This window comes from Pristiophorus japonicus, chromosome 7, assembly GCF_044704955.1.
Source record: "Pristiophorus japonicus isolate sPriJap1 chromosome 7, sPriJap1.hap1, whole genome shotgun sequence".
NCBI lineage: Eukaryota > Metazoa > Chordata > Chondrichthyes > Pristiophoridae > Pristiophorus > Pristiophorus japonicus.
In genome coordinates, this window is record NC_091983.1 from 110,918,047 (window position 1) to 110,938,124 (window position 20,078).

Here is a 20,078-nt window from a genome sequence, read left to right on the forward strand (position 1 = left end):
AAACTGTTTGATTCTGAAAAGTTAAGTAAGGAAGTCCAGTGAGATTATCTACTGATACAAGTGTGACTCGTTCTTTATTTTCTATCATTACATAAATGAGTCATCATCATAGGCAGTCCCTCAGAATCGAGGAAGACTTGCTTCCACTCCTGAAGTGAGTTCTTTGGTGGCTGAACAGTCCAATATGAGAGCCACAGACCCTGTTACAGGTGGGACAGACAGTCATTGAGGGAAAGGTTGGGTGGGACTGGTTTGCTGCACGCACTTTCCGCTGCCTGCGCTTGACCTCTGCACGCTCTCGGCGTTGAGACTCGAAGTGCTCAACGCCCTCCCGGATGCACTTTCTCCACTTAGGGCAGTCTTTGGCCAGGGTCTCCCAGGTGTCAGTGGTGATGTCGCACTTTATCAGGGAGGCTTTAAGGGTGTCCTTGTTACGCTTCCGCTGCCCAACTTTGGTTCATTTGCTGTGAAGGAGCTCCGCATAGAGCACTTGCTTTGGGAGTCTCGTGTCTGGCATGCGAACTATGCAGTCTGCCCAACGAAGCTGATCAAGTGTGGTCAGCGCTTCAATCCTGGGGATGTTAGCCTAGATGAGGAGACTAATGTTGGTGCGTCTGTCCTCCCAGGGGATTTGCAGGATCGTGCGGAGACATCGTTGGTATATCTCCAGCGACTTGAGGTGTCTTCTGTACATCGTCGTACAGGAGGGCGGGTATTACTACAGCCCTGTAGACCAGTGTGGAAAATAATATGTGCTGGGCGCTGAAAGATGGCAGTTCCGTTTTAGTCGAGGAAATGTTCAGCATGTTCTTGGGAGGGAACCAAAGGGCAGAATTTGTCTATTACTGGAAGTAGTTCTAAATTAGAATCACCTCAGTCCCTTGCAACAGACATAAGCCAAGGGTTTGATATCTGCCCTAGGTCTTTCATCTGCCCCTGACTGATGAGCTGTGAATTACATGGTGCACCTTCCTCAAACTCTAACTACAATCTAGTATCTATGTTAGTGCTTGGTGCAGTGTGCTGTGAAATGTATGGAACTATGGCACCACTTCAATCTGGCTTCCTTATTTGGGGAAGAACCTGAAACAGAGAAAATGAGTGAAATTTACAATGCATCCCACAGCCAATGGATTCAACAATAGGCAAGATTATAAGACATTCTGTGTTTCATACAACTGATTTAAAAAATGTAGCCCGTGCGATAAAGAGAGTGAATCAGCATATAAAGGGTCATAACAAATGGGCAGTGGCACAATGCATCTAACATCTAACTCACCCTCATTAACAACTCTCAGAATCCTGAGCAATACGCACAAAGATGATCTCTTCAAACCATTTCAGCATAGCTGGCACACTATCCCAACATATGTCCTAGATTTCTCCCAATGTTTGTGTGCTGCATTGGCCTCTAAGCAGTGCATATTTATGAAGATAAAGTCTTTGAACACCCCAAACAACATCCTTGTCTCCTGACCATCCTGGCCTCCCTGTGCCAGACTTTCTCATATCAGCTTACATGTTGGTTTTCCTATCATTTGAAGGTGAAATGTAAAGTGCTATAGGCATGGTATTGGTGCCCTCCACTGGAAATTGGCGCCACAGTTTTGGTTGAATGAAGGATTGTTTCAAGAAAGGGGTAAATGCCGTCTGCTTGTTTTGCACCTTATCTCTGTAAATGGACAGTGGAAGAACATTAGCACTGGTAAATAGACTGGTTGATAATACCTTGCATGAAGGAAGAGCACGCATGTATAAAAAGGTGCCTACACTTACCTTGGCGCTTCTGATGCCACAGAATTGCTGCCTCATTTGCTCCTGGATACAGCAAGACTTGGGAGATTGCATTGTCTCAGTCAGGTATTTTCATCAATGCAGTGTGGATGTGAGATATTACAATTGGGTACCCTTTGGCACCAAACAGGGATACTCTCCTTCCTGCAGCAACACCTTCAACAACTGAAGTGATGGTGGTGGGGTGGTGGAAGAGTTATTGGTGCTGCAAACTCTGTTGCCCTATTTAGCCTCCAGCAGAACAATTGTTTCAAATCCCCTCTCACAGTCCTGTAAGACCTGCTGGCTTGCCCCATTTTGCAACTTGCAGTCAATCTGCTTGCAGGCCAAAGCCATTGCATATTTTTTCATCCAATGTACAATACTTTGCATTTGTCAGTATTAAATTTCACTTGCTATTTGTCTGTTTAACTGATCTAAACATTTCTGCAAATTTTTAACTATACCCTTTGGACTAGAAATTTGTTTTTTGGCAAACGGTATTTTTTCTCTAAAATTGCTGTTATCGCAATGTTATTGCTATGAGGCCGTAAATTCAAGGTTTAATTTGTGCAGCAGTAAAAATTGGCATTGCACGAGGATTCGCAACGCAAACTGCGATCTTCGCCAACTTTAGTTTGAGGCCGCTGCGAGTTGGGAGGTCGGAAAAACACCAAAAAATAAATTTGAAAAAACAAAAAAGAAATTCTCAAAACATTTACAAGACATTTATCTAGCGAATCGTTGCAAAAGAATTAAAATAAAAACTTTAACTTGCCTTTTTTGCAGATCTTCATACTTACTGCTGCTCCAAGGGCTGCAACGCAGCTTTTTCCCTGGCGCAAAATACGAGTGTGCACAGAGCCAAATTTTTGGCAAAAGCAATATTTTCAGTCTTGCACAGCGGAGCTCCTCTCCAGCGGTATTTGAAATCCGCTGCCGCAAAATACCTCCAAATTTTCTGCCGACTGGGTTTTCGGCATAAAAGGTGAAATAGCACTAAAAACCCGGTCGCAAAATTGCCAGATTTCTAGCCCTTTGTCTAAAGTTCTCCCTACTTAAATACCATTTGTAAATTTGTCAAGGTTACATTAAGCTTTCAATCATCTAGGATAGCTCTAGATTAGAAGCAACAGAATTCATTAGCACTAAGTGCCTCCTCCCAATCTGATACTATATCTCTTCCAAGTATTCTGTTTTCACATTTTTTTAACCAAATTCTTATCTAGTGCTATGTTCTATCTGAATTCCTATCAATTTTAGTTCAATTAGGAATCTTTTATGTGTAATTTTGTCAAAAGCTTTCTGAATGTCTAAATAAACAATACCTGAGCGAGCTCCATTATCTACTTTACTTGTAACATTCACAAAGAAGTTAAGGAATTTGTCAGGCAAAGAATTCCTCTTCGAAACCTATGCAGGCTGTTTCTTTGAGTTTTTGCTACACAGACAATCTTCCAGTTTGCTGTTTGAAATGCTTCCTGTTATTTACATGACGTTATAGTATAATCACATCCATGTCCATGAGCAAAAATTATTTAACATTTTGAAAAGGTTAACATAACTGTCATTAATAGTGAGATAGCTGCTTTATTCATATAGTAGGGAATGATAGGAAATATATTTACATGACTGGTTGATAAATTTCTTTCACTCCAATAAATTCCAACTGTGGAGCTATTTCAGGAAGACTCTCGCATCTGGAAAGATCTATTTTTGGATAGTACAGTAAGTATGACAAACACATTTCGTCTCTTGTGCTTAGGCCACCCTGTAAAAGAGCAAGAACGCTTTACAGCTGTTTCATTTTTAAGTGTGTAAATAGCATCACTATTTAACTAATACAGCAGAAGATTCAACTTGTACCATTCTCGAGCACCGCAACATTTTCACATTAGCAATCTGTAACAGTGATATTAAACGCTTGTAGGCCGCAAAATAAAAGCCCAAGAGACTCCTTAAAAAATGTCCCATATTTGATCCAGAGTACATTGACCTTAGTTGGAATGTCAGTATGAATGTCACAGGTGATCTCAAATCCTTGGACAAGATGGGGAAATTCAGTATGTGTTCCTACTGTCTAACAACCTCTGCTGGAAGTGCATGTGTATGGGTATGAGAAGATTAGCTCTGATGCCTACCATAATAAAATAATAACGTACTGTCAGGACTCAGATAAATAATGGCCACTTGGGCAAGATATGTGGGTGACTGGATTTAATGGAACTGTACCGCAGCAACAAATCAACACCTGCAGGACCGGAATGGATGAGGGGAAAAAAAACGAATTAACCAAGAAAAATGTTGTTATGGGGGAGAGAGGGGAGTTCTTTCAATATGAAGAATCTCTGGTATGCGTTGTCATTATTTACAGCACTCACGCATATTGAGCCAGCTCTACCAGCGAGTGCAATGATAATGGCCCGGAATTTACAGTTGTAATGACTGCAAAACTGTCAGTGTTTGCCATCATTGCAATTGTGAATCTGACAGCAACTTCACGCACATGCACAGTTAAACATGGAAATCCAGAAGTTGCTGTCAGTCATTTCCTGTTTCTCCATAGGGTGCGTTGTTGAACTCTCCATATCCTCCGGCAATTAATTGAAATCACTAAATTGACGAGAACTTAAGCTTTTACGCAGGAATATTGCTCTTAAGGCCCCCCACCAAAAAAAGAAGTTAAGCCTTATTGAATAAGGTGTAACTGGGTTTTAATGGTGTACTGAGTCATAATTACTGCTTAACGAGCATTTTGGACCTGAAAAACTAATTTATATTTGTGGAATGTCATGTTTCCATTATAATAAAAATTCCATGTTTTTTTACAATAATTGTTTCTTTAAAAAGTTTGATATTTCTACCTTAATCCTATGTGTATGCTCCAATCTTTATTTTGCTCTCTGTAAACTGATTCAAAAGTGAAGGATAAAATCTGTATTTTACTTCCTGGTTTTATGCCTGTGAGAATTCTTCAATGTGATTGGTTGCTTAGCCAGCTTGATGCCATCACTGTTGCTGGATGATGGAGATCCCCTAGACTTGACGTCAGATTCAAATTAACATCAGGAAAGATGAAATCGGCGCCACGCAGATCGCTAGATCTTTGTGGGCAACTTTCTTCGAGGTTGGGTGAGAACCATCACTTCACCGCTGACCACAAAATGCAGGCTAATGATATGGATATGGCTAAAGTGCTCCAAGGCAAAATGCAAAGTATTTTCCATATCCCCTACCCCAGTACTCTGGTGGGGGGGGATGGAAAGAGAAGAGAAAAGGGAGAGAAGTGAACAGAACGGCAGTATTTCCCCATGGAGTGAAAGGAAAATCAAAGGGAAGGCCATTTTATATGCCGCCTGGTGGCAGAGCTTGGGAGCACATTGTGTGTTCCAGGAACAAATATCAAATTTTAAAACATCAAAGCTCCTAAACATGCTAGTCTGACAACAAAATAAAGCTTTTCCTTTTATATGGTTACAAAATTGATATATGAATTTACCAACAAGTCATTAACATGGACAGTTCAAACAAGATGATCTACTAAAGACTCTAAACTAACATTTTAACATCTGCCTGGTAGTTACACCAATCAGAAAAGGCGTGACATCAAAATGAATCAATGGTCATTACCATTTTTATTTTTATCCCTTTCTGATGTCAGAATACCTGGAAATGAAAGCTATATTTTTAAATTTATATTAAATAAAATTTGAGGTATAAATTTTGGGTTACCAGTCTATTTTACACATGTACAAGCAATGTGTTCTTGTAAGCATGACTGAAAGACGTTCACCTTTACAGCCAACTGATCTTGTTAGAAGTGAGTTAAAATATATCCAATACAGATCAGGCAGCTTTTAAATGCAGAAAGATAAAAAAAAAATTCTTGTAAAACGTTAAAACTGATGATCAAATTTATAAGTGATCTAGTACAACCAAAAGAACAAAATCTCCTTCTTATACAAACAGTAGAATACATTTGTATATAATTTGATCTTTTTCCTACCCATGTCATATTGCTGCGAGATGTGGTGTTATACTGGCATTCAGTCACCAAGCTATCACCCTGTAAGACATTTAAACACTTTCTGTTAAAAATAAAGATGGATGAAAATGAGCATTAAAATATATTGTACATTCAGTGTAATTTCACATTTATATGAAAGAAAGCTAAATATTTATTATTAATAATAACTTTTATTTATATAGCGTCTTTAACGTAGTAAAATGTCCCAAGGCGCTTCACAACAGTCCTACATTAGATATTGACCAGGGAGGTAAAGAGAAAAAACGGGAGAAGGAAGTGTAAAATAGGTTAAAGGCTCAGGTCTGAAGGGGCAGCCAACATGTGCACGCAGATAGACACAGGCAAAAAAACGGAAAAAAAAAGAAATTCAAATTACATTGTAAATAATACAATGAGGAGTATACAATAGTAAAATCAGTATCATAAAGATTAATTATAATTAAACAAAATTAAATATATACAATAATTATAAATTAAGTTTAAAAAATTAGAAAATCAGCAATTGAAGCAAATTAAATCAGTTTTTAGTTTTCTTTAAAATTCTCTGTCCAGTGATTCAATTAATATGGAAGAACCAATCACTACCCTGCATCCTTGTGATGTCATAATTTCATTCCTTTTTATTTCTCATTTTGTCCCCTTGACAGGACCTGTTATGGCTCCAGGCTCGCGCTGCCTCCGTTGTCAGGGAGCAGCTTTTTTTCAAACTCTCTCTGACTGCTCCAGGCTCACGCTGCTTCCATTGTGAAGGAGCAGGTTTTTTTCTAAAAAATGTAGAGCATCACACTGTGCAACGTTACATATCCATTGAGTAAACTTGAATTTAAAATATCATTAAGCAATATTAAATCAAGGTTATTCAGAGGTTGAACTGTAGAAAAGTGAAAATAATTTCAATTACTCTGTGCTTTCTGAGAAATTTGGGGAGGGGAAATATCGGATATGCTGACTATATGCTTGTTAATTGAGTGAGACCAATTGGAACGACTACCCTGTTATTCTGAGCTGCATAGACCTGCCCGAGAGTGAAGAAGAGAAATGAACGGCACAGAATGAAGACATTGTTTGAGCAATTTGGCTGGTTTGGTTTTGCAGTACCTACTGATCAGTAAATGGTAACTTCGAAAAAAACTGAGTAATTGGATTGCTCAGTTTTTTCATTCCTCATTGGTACGTTTACTACTTTTTGATTTATTCATATTTAGTCACAGATATTTGATTGGTAATTTATCAGATAAGTGCTAATTTTTGTCAAGAACTAATCTTGGCTCAATGGATATGTAACATTGCATAGTGTGATGCTCTGCATTATAACAATGCTAAGACTACACTTGCTGGTGTGATGCCTTAGGTGTGATGTGAGAGATGTGCACTAGACCCAACAGTTTTCACCCTAATCACTAAACAGTACAACCTTTGCACCTCCTCCCCAATCACAAATAATACTAACTGCAAGGGCAACTCCATTAGTGAGGCGAGTTTTTTTTCTCAAGTACCCACTAACTTGTAAGTTCATATTAATTACTTTCCTATATTGCTACAAAGATATGGAAACAGTTAATTTTTCTGCTCATTGCAACATGAAACTAAGCCAAAGATAAAAAAAAACATACCGGCAGAAGAACCCTTTCCTCTTTCAAATGGCGGAATTCTTGAAAATTAAAGTCAAACTCATCATCGTGTGCAAGAAGAGGTTGCTCTACACTGTTTCTGAAATGTCTTGTTCTTAGGGCTCGTCCTGCAAGATGTGAATGGAGAAGAACCGCAAATACATGGATCCCAGATGCTTTTTCCTGAGACAAAGCCTGTGTGACAAAAAATATTTCTTCAGACAATACGGAAAGTACCAACAGATTTCTTGCCCAGCCTTCTAGACAAAATTGTGGCTTTCGCAATTAAAGCATTGGAATTGTGTTGTGATACCAGTAACTAAAAACATCAGTGCATTCATAAGAAATTCCTTTGTAGAAGGGGCCATAATTGTCTCTATAGGCTTACAAAGTCCTATTGCTGTTAAGTAAACTCTGGATTCACACAAAGAGGCTGGAGCTATTAAGTAAACATTAGGTGAATTTGCATAGATTTCAGTAAAGACACTGCAGATATCCTGGCTCAGGTTATTTTCTTTTCCTGCACTTGAAGTGTAACAGAAGTGCAGGAGGTAGCAAGTGCTTACGATACTACTTTGGTAATACTACCTGGCCAAAGACTGCCCTAAGTGGAGGAAGTGCATCGGGGAGGGCGCTGAGCACCTCGAGTCTCATTGCCGAGAGCATGCAGAAATCAAGCACAGGCAGCGGAAAGAGCGTGCAGCACCCCTTCCATCAACGACTATATGTCCCACCTGTGACAGGGACTGTGGTTCCCATATTGGACTGTACAGCCACCTAAGGATTATTTTTAGAGTCGAAGCAAGTCTTCCTTGATTCGAGGGACTGCCTATGACGATGAGCTGTCTTCAATGGCATTGTTCCTGGTGAGTCAAAGGCTATACTGTTTTATATGGTCATTACCTCCACCAATTTATGGCTCTAAATAAGTCAAATTACATTTAATTACATAGTATTCTGTGATTATTACTGGTGCTTTGGGAACTAAATGTCATTATTCTGTGAAAACTATAAACGAGTAGCCTCATTATGCCCATGTGTTTGAGCAAACACTTGGTGAGACGGGGCCTGATAGAAAACAATAAACAACATAGCACCAGGCTTTTGGGAGTAGTTGAGGTCTTCAAAGAAAAACTATGATCAAGATATTAAAAGACACATAACACAATCAATTTGGTAAGTTTAATTACATAATTGTGGAATATGTAGTTTTGTGACATATTTTCATTTTGTTTAAAACCTTACTGTGGACATTAGAATTTTCAAATATTGAAAAACATTAGATGGTCAAAAATGTATTCAAAAGACATTTTAATTGATTCAGTTGGTTCATCAATAATTCATGATGCTGAAATATAAATATGCTTAGAGTACTACCATTATTTTCTATTATAAAAGTATGACACGAGAAGTAAGGTTAATGTGCACAGGAGGATTGTTAATAATATATAGATAGGCTTGGAAAGTGTGAGACACTTAGATTGTTTTGTGTCCTAATACATTAAAAAATTATGTGCCCTACTAAATATGCCAGATTTTTATATATATAAATATTTTTTTAATTTACCACATCAAATATAAGTTTCTTCCTTTCATAAATGGTTTAGAACTGCCTTCATTTATGATTCAAATGTCACAATCATGTGGCATTTTGAAAACTTTAGTAAATTAAAACTATAATTACCAATAAAAAGATAAAAGGCAATATTCTGAGCTAACTACAAGAAGTTTATTGTAGTTCTAAATGTGTTAAATTTGTATGTGTACACAAATGTGAGGAGATGGTCAAACATCCTTACAGAGGCACAAGAAATCCCAGAACCAGTACTATATAGAGCAAATAAATTTGGTACTAACTTAGTTTCACAAATTTCACACTGGCACAGTAAACAGTAACCTCTCTCTGATTAAGGCTGAAGTTGTTATACGAGGACAGACACCCTGCAGCTCACAACTCAGCTACATGCCTCTTTTCTATCAGTTGCTAAAGATAAAAGCAATCTCATCATATGAATTAACATATAACCAGATTCCATTTTGTTTTAGGCATAATTCTGAAATAAATGTCAGTTCTTATCAGACAATATGGGAACTTACCTCCTGCAGGCATTCCATGGTGCAATAACCTTGTGAAATATAGTTTGACATATCGGGTGGTATCATATGGTAAAGACTGATCCAGACACCAGTTTCAATAACTCCAGCATCATATTTCCTCAACACAGATGTGTAGAGCAGTTTTAAACCGGAGCTGTCTATATATCCTACAGAAATAAACAATGGTAAAGTGGACAAATCAAAAACCAAAACTTGGACGAACTTTATCCAACTAATAAGATTCATTCACCTCAATCCAATTACTATTACTTTTAATTGTTTGAACAAAAGGTGAAACTGACTTTTCCAGAGATATACTTTGTTCATTAAATAAGCTTCCTCATATGTCATTATATATACTTAATACAGTCCTACAGCACAGCGCAATCATAATGGTAACAGAAGTGATGTAAAAAAATGTATAAATTAGATTGACACAATATTATTTACTTCACAGAGGGCTATGGTAGTGTAGTGGTTATGAAACTGGAGTAATCCAGAGGCATAGACTAATAATCCAGAGAACGTGAGTTTAAATCCCACCATGAGAATTTGAATTCATATATGTAATTTTTTTTAAATCTGAAAATAAAAAGATGGTATTGGTAAAAGTTAGTAATTTAGTAAAATTTTGTCAGATTATCATAAAAACCCATCTGGTTCATAAGGAAAGGAAATCTGCCGTCCTTTCTGGTCTGGCCTGTATGCGTCTCCAGACTCTTAACTGCCAAGCAAGCCACTCAATTCGAGCAAACTGCTACCATCTGCACCTTCTCAGGGTAACAAGGAATAGACACTAAGGGCCCAAGTTTCCACAAGAAAAAAAACGGGCGCCCCTCCGAGCTGGGCGCCCGTTTCTCGCGCCTAAAACGGCGCCTAAAAAAATCCTCGGTATTCTCCACCGACTTACAGGTCCTGTGGCACTCGGCGCAGCCGGCACGAGCTGTGGGGGGGGCGGAGCCAGGTCCCGGCGTTGAAAACAGTGCCGGGACCTCTGCACATGCGCGCTACAGTGGGCACGCAAGTGCAGTAGCTCCAGGCGCCGAACTGTGTGGGAGGGGCCCGAAGCACGCAGCCCCTAGCCCTGGCTGAATGGCCTCACTGGGGCTGCGTGAATGAGGCTCCTCCCACGGCCAGCTCCTGCTCCCCCCGCCGACCAGACCCGACCCGACACCCGCTCACCCCCCCCCCGACACCCGACACCCGCTCCCCCCCGCCCCGACCGACACCCGAGACCCGCTCCCCCCCCACCCCCCGCCCCGACACCCGCTCTCCCCCCCCGCCCCGACCCGACACCCGCTCCCCCCCCCCGCCCCGACCAAGACCCGAGACCCGCGACTAGAACTGTTCTACCTGACTAGAACTGCAGAAAAAAAAATTTGCAGAATTGCGATTTCTAAAATAGTCCGTTCTCCACCAGTTGCTCCTAAAAATCAGGCGCGAATCATGTGGAAACTTGGGCCCTAAATGATGGCTTTGCCAGCTCACCCACATCCCAAGAATGAATTTAAAAATAAGATAAACATAACAGGCATTTCGAAATGTAAGGCACTGAATGACAACAGGCATATATTTTCACAGTCTCTTAAACCAAAATGTACTCTCTGTGCAGATTGTTTACCAAGAAGTATTATACTTATACAGGTATAGGAATGTTAGACTTGGAATGCAATTATGCTCACGATGCTCTATCTAGATTGGACATTGTTGTAATTTTAAACTCCAACTTTAATTGTTTGCCTTGTACTTGAAAAAAGATACATTTTTCTTTAATGATTTATAGATTTTTTTTTTAACCTCACTTTGTCAATTATTTTCAAAGTTTTGTTTTTGGGGAGACACTTTTAAAATATTTCCTTCCCTTTTTTACTGGGGTGTCCACACTATATGCCACAACAGATTGAGATGGTGTATAAGGCATCTGCACCATGTTTCCACCAATTCAGCTCTAGGGTCAGCTAGAAATTGTACGAATATGCTCTAGGATTAATCCCACTCTCAGTGAGGAATTCACTGGTTCTGCATAGCACCTCCTCATGGTGTCATGGTTGAGATAAGGAATTCAGTATGAGGCGAATAATTCAGTATATTGGGAATTGTGACTGCGCACCTGTAATCCACCACTGCATGTTAAGGTTACTGTGCCACCACTTTACCTTCAAACTTGAGTATTTAATTCAATGCATTCTTGCTTTTTTTTTTAACTATCCATCCCAAAGCAAACTATAATCATAATTTTATACCACAGCAGAATTTTAAAATGTTTCACTTTACACAAGGCGGTAGTTATTTTGAGACTCTGTACTTTATCTTAATCTCCTTTATTGTGCCATTTATCTTTGAGAACATTTCCTCCACTACCCCAAACCCTAATCCATGCCTTTATTATGTAAAATAATCACTTTTTAAATGCCCTCACCTGGTTCCCCTTCTCTGACAAATGGCAATTAATTTAAAAAACTCTATGGGGGTAACATTTGCTAATGCAGTTCGGGAGTGTTTAAACTAATATGGCAGGAGGATGGGAACCTATGCAGCGAGACAGGGCGAAGTAATATGGAGTCAGAAACAGATGGTAGAAAAGTAAAAAGCAATAGTGGAAGGCCGAGTAAACAAAGGCAAGAAACAAAAAGGGCCACACTACATCATAATTCTAAAAGGACAAAGGGTGTTAAAAAACAAGCCTGAAGGCTTTGCATCTTAATGCAAGGAGTATCCGTAATAAGGTGGATGAATTAACTGTGCAAATAGATGTTAACAGATATGATGTGATTGGGATTACAGAGACGTGGCTCCAGAGATAGTCAGGGCTGGGAACTCAACATCCAAGGGTATTCAACATTCAGGAAGGATAGAATAAAAGGAAAAGGAGGTGGGGTAGCATTGCTGGTTAAAGAGGAGATTAATGCAATAGTTAGGAAGGACATTAGCTTGGATGGTGCGGAATCCATATGGGTAGAGCTGCAGAACACCAAAGGGCAAAAAACGTTAGTGGGAGTTGTGTACAGACCTCCAAACAGTAGTAGTGATGTTGGGGATGGCATCAAACAGGAAATTAGGGGTGCATGCAATAAAGGTGCAGCAGTTATCATGGGTGACTGTAATATGCATATAGATTGGGCTAACTAAACTGGAAGCAATACGGTGGAGGAGGATTTCCTGGAGTGCATAAGGGATGGTTTTCTAGACCAATATGTCGAGGAACCAACTAGGGGGGAGGCCATCTTAGACTGGGTGTTGTGTAATGAGAGAGGATTAATTAGCAATCTCATTGTGCGAGGCCCCTTGGGAAAGAGTGACCATAATATGGTGGAATTCTACATTAGGATGGAGAATGAAACAGTTAATTCAGAGACCATGGTCCAGAACTTAAAGAAGGGTAACTTTGAAGGTATGAGACTTGAATTGGCTAGGATAGATTGGTGAATGATACTTAAGGGGTTGACTGTGGATGGGCAATGGCAGACATTTAGAGACCGCATGGATGAACTACAACAATTGTACATTCCTGTCTGGCGTAAAAATAAAAAAGGGAAGGTGGCTCAACCGTGGCTATCAAGGGAAATCAGGGATAGTATTAAAGCCAAGGAAGTGGCATACAAATTGGCCAGAAATAGCAACAAACCCGGGGAATGGGAGAAATTTAGAACTCAGCAGAGGAGGACAAAGGGTTTGATTAGGGCAGGGAAAATAGAGTATGAGAGGAAGCTTGCAGGGAACATTAAGACAGACTGCAAAAGCTTCTATAGATATGTAAAGAGAAAAAGCTTAGTAAAGACAAACGTAGGTCACCTGCAGTCAGAATCAGGGAAGTCATAACTGGGAACAAAGAAATGGCAGACCAATTGAACAAGTACTTTGGTTCGGTATTCATTAAGGAGGACAGAAACAACCTTCCGGATATAAAAGGGCCCGAGGGTCTAGTAAGAAGGAGGAACTGAGGGAAATCCTTATTAGTCGGGAAATTGTGTTGGGGAAATTGATGGGATTGAAGGCCGATAAATCCCCAGGGCCTGATGGACTGCATCCCAGAGTACTTAAGGCGGTAGCCTTGAAAATAGCGGATACATTGACAGTCATTTTCCAACATTCCATAGACTCTGGATCAGTTCCTATCAAGTGGAGGGTAGCCAATGTAACCCCACTTTTTAAAAAAGGAAGGAGAGAGAAAACAGGGAATTATAGACCGGTCAGCCTGACATCGGGAGTGGGTAAAATGATGGAATCAATTATTAAGGATGTCATAGCAGCACATTTGGAAAGAGGTGACATGATAGGTCCAAGTCAGCATGGATTTGTGAAAGGGAAATCATGCTTGACAAATCTTCTGGAATTTTTTGAGGATGTTTCCAGTAGAGTGGACAAGGGAGAACCTGTTGGTGTGGGGTATTTGGACTTTCAGAAGGCTTTCGACAAGGTCCCACACAAGAGATTAATGTGCAAAGTTAAAGCACGTGGGATTGGGGGTAGTGTGCTGACGTGGATTGAGAACTGGTTGGCAGACAGGAAGCAAAGAGTAGGAGTAAATGGGTACTTTTCAGAATGGCAGGCAGTGACTAGTGGGGTACCACAAGGTTCTGTGCTGGGGCCCCAGCTGTTTACATTGTACATTAATGATTTAGATGAGGGGATTAAATGTAGTATCTCCAAAATTGCAGATGACACTAAGTTGGGTGGCAGTGTGAGCTGCGAGGAGGATGCTATGAGGCTGCAGAGTGACTTGGATAGGTTAGGTGAGTGGGAAAATGCATGGCAGATGAAGTACAATGTGGATAAATGTGAGGTTATCCACTTTGGTGGTAAAAACAGAGAGACAGACTATTATCTGAATGGTGACAGATTAGGAAAAGGGGAGGTGCAACGAGACCTGGGTGTCATGGTACATCAGTCATTGAAGGTTGGCATGCAGGTACAGCAGGCGGTTAAGAAACCAAATGTCATGTTGGCCTTCATAACGAGGGGATTTGAGTACAGGGGCAGGGAGGTGTTACTACAGTTGTACAGGCCACACCTGGAGTATTGTGTACAGTTTTGGTCTCCTAACTTGAGGAAGGACATTCTTGCTATTGAGGCAGTGCAGCGAAGGTTCACCAGACTGATTCCCGGGATGGCGGGACTGACATATCAAGAAAGACTGGGTCAACTGGGCTTGTATTCACTGGAGTTCAGAAGAATGAGAGGTGATCTCATAGAAACGTTTAAAATTCTGACAGGAATAGACAGGTTAGATGCAGGAAGAATGTTCCCAATGTTGTGGAAGTCCAGAACCAGGGGTCACAGACTAAGGATAAGAGGTAAGCCATTTAGGACCGAGATGAGGAGAAACTTCTTCACCCAGAGAGTGGTGAACCTGTGGAATTCTCTTCCACAGGAAGTTGTTGAGGCCAATTCACTAAATATATTCAAAAAGGAGTTAGATGTAGTCCTTACTACTATGGGGATCTAGGGGTATGGCGAGAAAGCAGGAATGGGGAACTGAAGTTGCATGTTCAGCCATGAACTCATTGAATGGCGGTGCAGGCTCGAAGGGCCGAATGGCCTACTCCTGCACCTATTTTCTATGTTTCTATGTTTCTATCCCTGGCCTCTTGCATGCTACATCCAGTACTTGCATTACAGTTGTTCTTACAAAGCTGCACTATATCCTTGTTCTTGTCCCCAGCATATTTTAAGATCCTTGTTATTAAAGTCCCTTCATTATCACCCCTGTCCCCTCCTCATTCTACAATTGTATAATCTAGCAGTCACTCTCTAATCCTCCAACGCTAGTTCACTCTTTGCCCTCTACTTCCACTCTACCTTCAATAGTAATCTTTCAGTCATTAGATCCCTGTGCTCTGAAACTCCCCCTAAATTTCTGAAATCTTTCAAAAATGTCATAAAATGCAATCTTTTTGTAGTGTTTTGGTCTACTACTTAATTTCTCCTATCCTCACTCAATGTCCTCTTTCCCCTCACTGTTAAGTGCCCTGAGATGTACTCCTATGTGAAGAGAAATATTGGCCCAGAAATTCCGCTTTCTTCTTCCCGCGGGCGTTCGACTAGATTTTAGAGAAAAGATACGCACCTAGTTGAAGGTGCTGCACCTGCTCGACTTTCCGATGTACAAGCCTTCTCTTGCTGCGCATCGCAGCGCATACACGTCAGGATGTGCACAGGCCTGGAGCTGGAGTCACATGTCTCTGGGCAGCCAATCAGATATAGTATATTCTCATTCATAGTAATAGGAGTTTCGTAAGTCCGAACTCCTCATTCAAACTATGAATGAGAAAACTCCCCAAACACCAAAAACAGTAATAAAAAATAGAAAATATACACTACATATTTAAGATTAATTTAAATTAAAGTTATTAATGTCTTATAATAAAAAATATTTTCCCGATTTTTAAAATAATTTTTTTAATTATGCCTTAAAATAAACTTACCGTAGTGGGGAGGGTTTTTAACAATAAAATATGTTTTCATAACTGTATTTTTATATGTTTTTTGAGTGCTTTAAAACACTAGCGCCTGTAAACGTAGGCTATGCACCTGCTTTTTCAGGCGCAAGATTTTTGAGGACATTTGTATGCGTAAATATTTGAAATTTGCACGTACAAATGTCCACGTTCCCGATCTGTCTACGATCTGTCAAGCTCCAGCTTGACAGATCGGAAAAGCCGGTTTTCAGCGCATGCGCATTGCGCTGAAATTATTGTCCTCCTCAACCGTCTTCTCCCTGGCTTAACCAAATACAAAGTTGCAAAACTAAAAAGCTACATCATTTTTCAAACAGTTCACCTCCCAATGTATAGAAAGTGTTTCCATTCCTTTTGGTAGCAGAAATTACTTTATTTCTTATTATTCAAAGAATAATGTCTTTGTAACTGCCTTTTCTGATTCCAAGAGATCATAAATTTGATTCTAATCTATGTTCAGTTCAATTAACTTAGTTTAACTACATATATTCCACTGCCTTTCAAAGCAGTGTACCAATTTAAGACATCTAAATACTGATTAGAATCTTGCCCCAGGATACTGACAATAAATATTCAGTTACAGCAAATGATTTTTTTTCTAAAATTGTCAAAAGACTTACTGTACTGAAGTAATATAAATATTGTATTCATGAGAATGATAGTGCTATAAAAATCACACATGTTCCCCAGATGTAAAGACATTGGCTCAAGTTTCGGCCTGAGTTGCTCCTATTTTTTTGGAGAAACTAGTTTAGAATGGAGCATCTTAGAAATTGCAAATCTCGGCATTTAGTTTGCTCCAGTTCTAGTGAGTTAGAATAGTTTCATTTTAGAACAGATTTTTTTTTCAAAATGGGGCGTGTCCAGCCACTTAGGCCTGTTTTACAAGTTTAGGCAGCGAAAACTTATTCCAAACTAACTTAGAATGGAGTAAGTGTAGATTTTTGTACGCTCAGAAAAACCTTGCCTACACTTATAAATCAGGTGTTGGAAACGAGAGATGGGGGGGTTTACAAACATTAAACACTTCACTTTTACCAATAAAGAGCCATCATCAATAATAAATGATAAATAAATCAATAAATCAACCAATAAATCAATCCAAAAAAATTTTAAAAAATGTTTTAAATAAAAAATCAATCAATAAATAAAAAATTAAGTTTCTTCTCACTGACTGCAGCACGGGGAGACCTCCAACAGCATGCTGAGACTGAGCCCCCCCCAGTCTCTCTGTCTTTGTCAGTGTCTCTCTCTTGCTCTCTCTGTCAGTGTCTCTCTCTCTCTGTCAGTGTCTCTCTCTCGCTCTCTCTGTCAGTGTCTCTCTCTCTCTGTCAGTGTCTCTCTCTCGCTCTCTCTGTCAGTGTCTCTCTGTGTTTCTGACAGTGAAGGGTAGGAGGGGGGAGAGGGAGGGGGGATGAAAGGAGAGGAGGAGGGGGAGGGGGTAGGGGAGGAGGGAAAGGGAGGGGGAGGGGGGGGAAAGGAGGGGGGAAGGAGGGGGGGGAGAGGAGAGGATAGGGGGAGGAGAGGAGAGGAGAGGACGGGAGGAGAGATGGGGGGGAAGAGGAGTGGGAGGAGAGGAGGAGGGGAGAGGAGAGGGGGGAGAGAGGAGAGGAAGGGCGGAGAGGAGAGGAGGGCGGGGAGAGGAGAGGGCAAGAGGAGAGGAGGAGGCAAGAGGAGAGGAGGCAGGTGGAGGAGGGGAGAGGAGGAGGGGAGAGGAGAGGAGGAGAGGAGAGGAGGAGGAGAGGAGGAGAGGAGGAGGGGAGAGGAGGAGAGGAAGTGGGGAGAGGAGAGGGGGAGAGAAGAGGGGTGAGTGAGGAAGAGGGTTAGTGGAGGGGGGTGGGGGAGAGGGGGGAGGGAGTGGAGAGGGGGGGAGAGGAGAGTGAGGTTGAACGGGCCCCGCCGAGGGCTGCCGAAGACTTTGGGCGGGGCTGCCCCCAGCAAGATGCTGGGCAGGCGAGCCCCGCCGAGGACGCGGAGGGGGGGTGAGGAGGGGGGAACGGCTGAACGGGAGGGAGGGGGAGGAAGGTGAGCGGGAGGGAGGGAGGGGAAGGTGAGCGGGAGCTGAATGGGAGGGAGGGAGGGAGGGAGGGAGGGAGGCCTGAGTCCGATCTTCGCCCTGGGAGCCATTCGGCCAGGGCTAGGGGCGGTGTGCTTCGGGCCCCTCCCACGCAGCCTCGGGGGCGAGGAGCTACTGCACATGCGCGCACACTCTAGCGCGCATGTGCAGAGGTCCCGGCCCTGTTTTCAGGGCCAGGACCTGGCTCCGCCCCTGACCACTTGTGTTGCACCACGCCGAGCACAAAGACGTCCTGAGGAGACTGGAGAATCACAAGGTAAGTTTTCGGCGCCCTTTTTATTCAAGAAAATTGGCGCACCTTATTGAGGTGCGCCGTTCTTACAGAGGGCGGAAATTTGGGCCCATTACAACTAGATTTTAATGCCAGAGCAATTTATTTTCAAAATCTATCAACAGCATTAAAGTACTTGATAGAGAATTTAGGCTATAATGTGAGAAATAGTTAATACATCTGTGTTTACATTATTTGATACTCAAGTTACTAAACAACGATTCTTCAAACAACCTAACAATTAGCTGGTACCTACTCTATGTAAAAGTATCCATTGACACTTTACTGAGAAGATTGCATTTAGCTTGGCCTCATCTGCTGTCAAGTGGGTGATTCCATTCATAAGCTAGCATGGAAACTGGCAGAGGAGCTGAGAAAACTAAGCTGGATATATTAAAGGAAACATACATATTTTAATTTGCACCATATCTAAGTATATTTGTATATGCTCTACTATCTATGAATAAAATATACTTTAGCAACATTTTGGTAATTAGCAAAACTACTCACAATCTAATACTAAGAAAATATATGAGCCTTGATTTTGGTGTGGAGCACATATTGGGTCAGTTGTGGTTAGAACAATTGCACTGCCCATCCGATGAGATCAGCACAAAGCCTGAACCACGTTGATGGTCGGGCCTCAGTTATACATGATAAGCAAGCTACCAGAGCGAATCGCATCGCTCATAGGCAGTTCAGTTTGGGAGAGCATTTGGTCCTCATGATTCTTAAATCCAGTCTGAATCTCTTTTTAGTGGTGATTAGTGGAAAACGCATTTGTATGCGCTGAAAGAAGAATGTCAACAGCCAGGGCACCCTGTCTTTACAATGTTGCCATGGAGAGAGGCTGGTGGAGCAAGTCAAGCCCAGGAAATAAGTCCTCTTCTTCAAATTAGAGCAGAGTGACTAAAAGGATTCCCATCTTCTAATGTAGTTAACACTTCCTTGAACTACCTGAAAGTTATGCAGCAACTACAATAAATACAGATTCTTCTGTCATCAAAAAAAATGCAAGCAAGATATCTACCTAACAATTTCAGTGATCAAATGACTAGCGGTCAAACTGGTCCTTTATCGCCCATGAATAACGAGCGTGTTCAAGAAGCAGTATATGCAGTGAGGCTCATTCTAAGATGGCATCAGGATTCTAAAGACATCATAGTACCCCAATTTAAATCTATTATGATCATGCCTGCTTCAAATGCGAGGAGTATTCGGAATAAGGTGGACGAGTTAACTGCGCAAATAGCAGTTAACGGGTATGATGTAATTGGCATCATGGAGACATGGCTCCAGGGTGACCAAGGCTGGGAACTCAACATCCAGGGGTATTCAACATTTAGGAAGCATAGACAGAAAGGAAAAGGAGGCAGATTAAAGAGGAAATTAATGCTGTCATGTATCTCACACTACTGTATATAGCTGTATCTTACCATGCTATACATGACTGTAACTAGATATGACCTGTAACCACAAGCATACTTTACCACCAGGGTGCACTTGCAGGAGATACTACATACCTGTTCCACACAGGTATATAAAGGCAGGTCTCAGGCAAGTGTGGCACCCGAGAGCTGTGAAATAAAGGTGCAGTCCAGAGTGACCTTGACTTCAGCATGTGCCTCGTGTAAGTCTGTATTGCAGGGTCAGGACTTTACAGTGGCGACGAGTTAAGGGATCACAGAATCTACAGAATGGCTACCAATGGCTCAGATGAGAAATACAATGCTGGAGACAATTGGGAGGACTTTATAGAAAGGCT

General features: G+C 41.2%; 1 protein-coding gene across 1 annotated transcript in view; it reads right to left on the bottom strand.

Moving 5' to 3' along the window:
- moxd1 (monooxygenase, DBH-like 1) overlaps positions 1–20,078 on the bottom strand; it is a 194,527-nt gene that overhangs the window by 12,104 nt on the left and 162,345 nt on the right. Inside the window, exons 8-11 of the mRNA XM_070884204.1 lie at positions 9,508–9,674; positions 7,414–7,605; positions 5,780–5,839; positions 3,402–3,544 (exon numbers count right to left, since the gene is read on the bottom strand). Coding sequence (XP_070740305.1) covers positions 3,402–3,544; positions 5,780–5,839; positions 7,414–7,605; positions 9,508–9,674 — 562 coding nt within the window. The remainder of the gene's footprint in view (positions 1–3,401; positions 3,545–5,779; positions 5,840–7,413; positions 7,606–9,507; positions 9,675–20,078) is intronic.